The following is a 7504-nucleotide window of genomic DNA, read 5'->3' as shown; positions in this document are numbered from 1 at the left end:
AATAAGTGATATCACAAGACAGATTAAAAACTATAGGACAATGTTAACTGGGAATTTAGAAAAATGAACATCATTTTTACATATTAGATTGAATTTCTTTTTCAAGAACTTTCATTAATAACAAAGTGAAGTATTGAAAAATTGAAATTATGTTGATTTAAGCAAAGATGGATAATGGTTAGCAGTGGAATCCAGGTAGCGCGTTTCACTCTATTTGGGACTCGTCAGCTGGGTGTACCTGCATCACAGAGTTGATGTTCACTCTGGGACTCGAACCCAGTACCTTTCGCTTCAAACGCCATCGCGTTATCCACTCGGCCACTAAGTCCTGATAGCCACTTGCTTATGCAATGGGGTGAAGTTGAAATTTACTTAGTATTGTTTGTTTGGATCTTCCCATTGATGTTTTTAATTTTTGACGTTTATTGATAATAATAATAATATTCTGAAAATAATAATTACAGAATTCACACCAGTTTACAGGCATGATCAGTTTGATATAAATAGCAACATTAGATGTAGAGAACAAATATGTGATATAAGATTATTTTATGTTTGCTAATTCAGTAAGTGTTAAGTAGTTTATTTATGACATGTATCACGACAATCCAATGCATCATCAGGGAACTTTTATTTTTTTCTTAAGTGGATAGCCTGATGACTTATGAACGGTGTTATTTAAGGTTATTTCCAGTTCCCGAACGAGTTATCTACAACTAGAGAAAGTAAGATTAAAGCAGAGAGCACGGAACAACAAAAAAATGATTGCCAAAATATGTCTGTCAGGTTTACCACTATTCATGTTAGATATTATTCAAATAACGTAAGGTTGCTAGGGACAGTGTTAATGTAAAGTGACAGCAGGTAAGTGGTTAAACGTTTAAAGTTCCTATAATCTCACTTGTGGAGTAAGATACACTTACAGGTGCTAGAACATTTAATGCATTTTCAGAGGAGCATTTTGTCATTAGTTATTAAATTTACATATAAATGTCTATTTTACGTTTGTTTAATAGATTTTACAATGTAATTACATTCGGCAAGCAATTAATCTTCTCGAAGGCTTACTTCAAGGATTAGATGAGAAAGAAATTAAACAAATTCATATGGAAAGATTAATAACATTTTCAGCAATGTGGTCATTAGGCGCTTTATTAGAATTGACTGATCGTTTAAAATTACAACAATTTTTAATGGGAAACGGAAAGTTACCACTGCCAAAATGCGGTGTAGATGATACAATATTTGAATATATGGTTAATGAACAAGGTGAATGGGCTCATTGGGAGAGTAAGGTACCATTGTACGTGTATCCACATGATCAAACACCTGAATATACTGGAATTCTAGTACCAAATGTTGATAATACAAGAACGGATTTCTTACTTGATTTAATTGCAAAACAATGTAAACCAGTAATGTTAATAGGCGAACAGGTAAACTAAAATTTATGAATCGCTTTCCTTTGAACTTCATTTTTAAAAAAATTGCCAATTTCTAGTTGTCATGTTATGCAGTAGGCCAATCACATAATGTTATGACTTGTGGAGTCCAATACTGACATTGATAAACCAGCTCCCTATATCCGGGCATTCAACAGGCTACCATATATATATATATGGATATAGGGAGCTTGTTTATCAATGTCAGTATTGGACTCCACAAGTCATAACATTATGTGTTACTATCTGTTCTCGCACTGCTTTAATTGTAGGCGGTTTCACTGGCGATCCGTGTGTTTATTAGCTTTTGCATAAATCAGATATGTCATGCAGTTCATGGTTTAGCTAATGTAAATTCAATAAATTAAAATTTTCTCCATGAAACAATAAACTTCAGATTTGATAGTCATCTGCTGAGGTCGATTACCAAAGATAAATTTAGTGTAATATTTTGAAACTATATACTGATTTTGTAACTCTGTTGGGAATAGATTAAAGGATATGTCTTTATAACTTAAAGATAACTGAAAGTATTAAATCCATAACCGAACAACTGAGAGATGACAGCAGGTTATAAATAATAAGCAGCTTACTAGTTGCACTATTGAGGTAAGATATTATTTATATCTGGAAGAATGTGACTATATCAATCCTCTGTGTTCTACTTGCTTCTGAAATTCGATCGTGGAAGCTCAACCTTCTCACTCATCGTCTACTTTAACGTAGGTTATTAGCTACAGTAATAACAAATTAGATGAACTTCCATGGTTGTTAACACAAGGGATTGTATCAAGTGATAAAATCATTCAGTCATCCGCATTTTCGTCATCATTCATGAGATACAAAAGATCGGTAGTTAGTAATTGTGACATGTTTCAAATCCACTCTTCATCCAAAATCAAATGCTCATAAAACTACTAGATATTATGGTGTTCTAATTTCATGTATCCAAGCCCTTATTCAGTCACTTCAATGGTATTTTCGTAAGAATTTAGATCGCTGAATTAACAAGGATATAGATTATTTGACCCAGCTACAAATGACTAAAATAATAAGAAAGTTGAAACGAAATAAAATTCAGTATTTATTTCATTAGAAAGTCATTCTACCTACTGCTTAAATGTGTGTTAGTCCACAATCTGAAGAAAGATTTGGTGAGCATAGGACGCTTGAGGATATTGTAGTATTTTCATAGTTGAAATCACGAGTCAACCTAAGATAGATCATCATCGAAAACATGGAAGCATTGGACAGCCTTTCCGTCCCAGTATAAAACTACTCGTTAGTGCGCAATCACAATCCTGGACACAAGAACTGAACTCAGAACCCTCAGCTTTATCAACGAATGCATAACCTCTAGACCATTAAGCCAGAATCCAACCTTGTTAATGTCTAACTCTAATCAATCTGTGATATTTCTCAACCACCTTCTATTGTGTTCGTTAGGTAACTGCCTCACACCCAACATGAATTAGCTCCGGAAATTTTCTCTCGAAGCTATTCTTTAGTCAAAACAAAATGGCAATCCAGCGCTTCCAAGTTTTCGATGGTGGTCTAGCTTAGATGGACTAGCAATTTCAACTGTGAAAGATTTTATTACCGTTTATCTAAATAAAGTATAATCCAACCAACGACAGTATATTTGTTTTAATATAAAACATTAGATTAACTTGAAAAACTCACACTTAAGTCCTAGTTCATGTACTATACAATCCAGTTAGTGACAATTACATAAAAGTGTGATATAGGGACTAGTCAATCAAAATCGAAGAAAATTTCTTTTGGTTTTTGAGTTAAATTTTAGAAAAAACAAATGACCGTTATTTTATATTTCCTAAAACAGGCTGTGGAATTGCTTTTGTTTTGTGCGCAGAACGTTCAAAATAATGATGAAAAATTAGTTTTGCTATCATGGAACAAAAATTTACGAAATACTCCATTCTTCCCACACAGATTAAGCATAACTCACTATTCAACACTACCCTTAAATTCCAACGCTAGACAATAGATGCTAGCAAAAGATACCTCACCCTAAGCAGGAACAGTGCGGAGACTCTTTAAATTTTATTCTGGTCGTTGTAATGGCTCACGAAAACGATTAGTCTATGCATCTCTCTTTTTTCAGTCTACAGAATAACATGTAAAAGACTCGAATAGATTCATTAATCATATAAAATCTGTTTGCCCTCAATAACAATTATTGTTTGCTTTTCCATAAACTGTTCATGTACAAAAACTTTTCTTATTCATCAGCAATTTGCTAAAATTATTTGAAGGTGTTTCAAGTTCATCTCTATGACATACGCCTAACTTATTGCCTATTTTTAGGGTACAGCGAAAACGGTTATCATCAAAGGTTACTGCAGTAAATACAATCCAGAAGTGCATGTATTTAAGTCAGTCAACTTTTCAAGTGCCACGTCACCAAATATGTTTCAACGTACCGTTGAAAGTTATGTTGACAAACGTATGGGTAGTACATTTGGACCACCAGCTGGAAAGAAAATGACAATATTCATTGATGATATCAACATGCCAATTATTAATGAATGGGGTGATCAAATAACTAATGAAATTACTAGGCAACTAATAGAAATGTCCGGTTTCTATAGTTTAGATAAACCTGGTGACTTTACAACAATAATTGATATTCAGGTATAATTTTAATGCATCGAAATTAACTTCTATTTTATGTCTATTATCCAAAACAAAAACAATGATCAAAGTTATTGAAACATTATATGATCACTATTTCTGTTTAAGGATCTAGTTAACAAATAGTACACCGAAAATGGTCCAGAATTATAAGCTAATTTATTCAGATCAACATCATTTTCACTAAATGAATGAATGAATTGGTCAAATGGAGATTTGCGATATTCGTATGATTGGACTATTTGTATTGTTTTTTATTTATAGAATGTGGATGTGTTTTCTCTTCCATTATACATCAAGCGAAATAGATCTAATTGTATGGATGATCTTTCTACGGTCTAAGTTAGTCTATACACCTTAATTTCCTAGTTGTTGATCAGACAAATGTCACTTCGAAATCATTCGAAATGCATAGTGGAAACTAAGTATAATGCCGCTGTACTCAGTGATACTCTATTCAATTTGATTTATCCAATTTAGGACGTTTTTTTGAGCTATGGATTGTAAAGGTATGTAAATGGAACAATGATGTAATCACTTTTACACTATTTAAGATAATTTGACAACACAATAGTGATCTAAGCGAAATAAGTACTTGTTTCAAAGGTTAACTTTTTAACATATTCTCTTAATTAGTTTTCCTAATCAAATGAAATTTTCTGTTCAGAAACAGATGTTCGATCCCGGTAATGTAATAAGTATGAGCATATTTCTTGTAGAGTGAATAATAATGTTGAATACAAAAGTTTATCGAATATTTATCTTAATCTACTATCGACTAACCAAACTGAGATAATTTTAATAGTCAAATCCCCTCGGCTGTGGATAAGATTTAACAATGTATTATAAGCCATCGGTAGTATCGTCTAACCACTTTGATATATTTATCGAAACTTCAATTTATCTCAAACATATCAAGATATTTGGTCTCAACAAGTTTGAGTTATAAAGTTCTGTATTTCTGAAATCCCTGACTACCATTTTCATATGCAAATCCTACAAATATTAGTCCGATCAAAATAATCAAATTGTCTGTCAGGGTCATTTATTATTCAGAAATTGAATGGCATTATCTTGAACTGGTCACATTTATGGTAGTATGCGCAACATGTTTTTATTTTTGGAATCAATTTATTCAATTTTACGTATAAAAAATGCATTAATTGTTCTTTTGTTTTTGTTAAAAAATAGTTTGTTGCTGCTATGATTCATCCTGGTGGAGGTCGTAATGATATACCTCAAAGACTTAAACGTCAATTCAATATATTCAATTGTACTCTGCCTAGTAATGCTTCAATGGATAAAGTTTTCGGTTCATTAGGATTAGGGCATTTTTGTAGTGAACGGGGTTTTTCAGCAGATGTGATTAAAACAGTTCAATGTTTAGTTCCAGCGACTAGAAAACTTTGGCAACGTGTTAAAGCAAAAATGTTACCAACTCCAGCTAAATTTCATTACGTATTCAATTTACGTGATGTTAGTCGTATATGGCAAGGAATGTTACGCACAACTTCAGATGTTATCATTAATCCATCTATTGTATTAGCCTTATGGCAGCATGAGTGCACTCGGGTCATTGCTGATCGTTTTACTGAATATAATGATCGTGAATGGTTTGACAAAACATTGAAACAAGTCGGTAAGGAAAATTTATATTACACTTGATCATTTACAAAATGTATGGAAGCATTTCTTTCGAACAAATTTCTCACCCTATATACTAACTGTTGACCACTAATTCATAAAGACTGTTCTAGTAAGATATGTCTCCAGAGTTCTTGATTTTAAATGTTTATTATAGTGATATTAGTCTATAAGGTGATCTAACCGGTAGTCATTTTCATTTATACCACTTTTTTCTTAATACCTTATTGGACTTACCTATAAACATCTTATTTGGGACTAATCAGCTGAATGTACTGTAATTCCGATGTCAAGGGGCTTACGCTGAAATCGGAACCCAGAACCTATCACTTTAAACGCTAAAATATTATTCACTAAACTGAGTTTAAATGGTCACTAAGGTTTTCAAATGGTAAGAGGTTACCTATAATCGATTGTTTTCTCTTATTTTTGTCGTAAAGAGCTTTAATGGAGACTGATCAATTTCACTCCCAAATATTAACCATCAGAAAATACAAGCCTTTTAAAAAAAAACTTATATCGCTCATTGAGAAAAGTATGATCAAGGATTGCTAGACAACTGTTTTGTCGTGGTTTTCGACTCCTTAGGATTAAATACCCATGAACCTGAAGACGATCAATCACATAACTCTTGGGTCTTCAGTAAAAGACGATACCTTAATAACGTGGAATTCAGTGGCCCATATTTTAAACTTCATTCAGTTTGTGATACGTCTTTACCTTCATTCAGTGTTGGGGAGTTATTCAACTTATACAAAACAAAGCTGTTCACTATTCTATGGTTTTGACAGTTCTTGTATCTAAACAATTAGTTGTTAATATGTGCCACTTAACTAAATTGTTTAACAATTTTAGGCGATATACATACTTCTCAGTCATCTTTATGCCACTATGTAGCTCATAATATTCAAAGTTGAATAACTATCTATCTTATTCACTTGGTGTTGTTTACTCATATCTTCTCATTGTTATTTAGAACTGCAATTCATCAGTCTTTTGTTGGCATATGTGCATCCTGTGCGGAATGCTTCGATATTGCCTGAAGTCACAAGCTTTATAAGCAAAGATGGATAGTGGTTAGCAGTGGAATCCAGGTAGCGCGTTTCGCTCTATTTGGGACTCATCAGCTGGGTGTACCTGCATCTCAGAGTTGATGTTCACTCTGGGACTCGAACCCAGTACCATTTACTTCAAACATCATCGCGTTATCCACTTAATTACTGAGTCCTGATAGCCACCTTCTTGTGCAATGGAGTTAAGTTATATTCACTTGCCGTTGTCTACATTAAATCTGCTTTGACCTATAATTAAAATCACTTGACGAATCATCTCAAAGTTACGTCCTACAAAGATAGCAAATGCATAAAATTTTACCGTATAATCCCTGAATAAAATTTGTGAGCATTTCACATGTCTTTTTCAAGCAGACAAAATTGTTCGTGAACCTGTACACCACTACAAAATGAGGGCTTCAATGTAAATAGATTTGTGAATTAGACTTAGTTAAAATTAGGTTTTCGGGAAAAATCTGAACAAAGTTCCTGATTTCTAATTTAACTAATTTTGGTATCTTATGAAAAGTATTCAGGAGTTTACTTAAAACCAAATTAGTCTGTTATAATTTCCAAAACGCTTAGAATTGGAAGCAGTCATCAAAAAAAGAATAGCAACTGAAAACAATTGGGGAGGATTGACCAGAACAGAGTCTGATGGAGAATCCTGGTGGGCGGCCTACGTTCCTCCTCAAAGAGTAACAGGAGTAA

At 33.1% G+C, this 7504-nt stretch overlaps 1 protein-coding gene across 1 annotated transcript in view; it reads left to right on the top strand.

Moving 5' to 3' along the window:
* The window catches only part of Smp_153140 (ciliary outer arm dynein beta heavy chain-related), a gene marked incomplete at its 5' end in the record, with an annotated part of 128079 nt that overhangs the window by 72908 nt on the left and 47667 nt on the right, over nt 1-7504 (top strand). Inside the window, 3 exons of the mRNA XM_018796364.1 lie at nt 1017-1436; nt 3771-4097; nt 5289-5736. Of these exons, the coding sequence (XP_018646894.1) occupies nt 1017-1436; nt 3771-4097; nt 5289-5736 (1195 nt within the window). The remainder of the gene's footprint in view (nt 1-1016; nt 1437-3770; nt 4098-5288; nt 5737-7504) is intronic.

The sequence above is a fragment of the Schistosoma mansoni genome (genome assembly GCF_000237925.1).
Source record: "Schistosoma mansoni, WGS project CABG00000000 data, supercontig 0173, strain Puerto Rico, whole genome shotgun sequence".
Lineage (NCBI taxonomy): Eukaryota > Metazoa > Platyhelminthes > Trematoda > Strigeidida > Schistosomatidae > Schistosoma > Schistosoma mansoni.
Note: the sequence above shows the minus strand (reverse complement) of the source record. Positions and strands in the feature narration are given on the sequence as shown.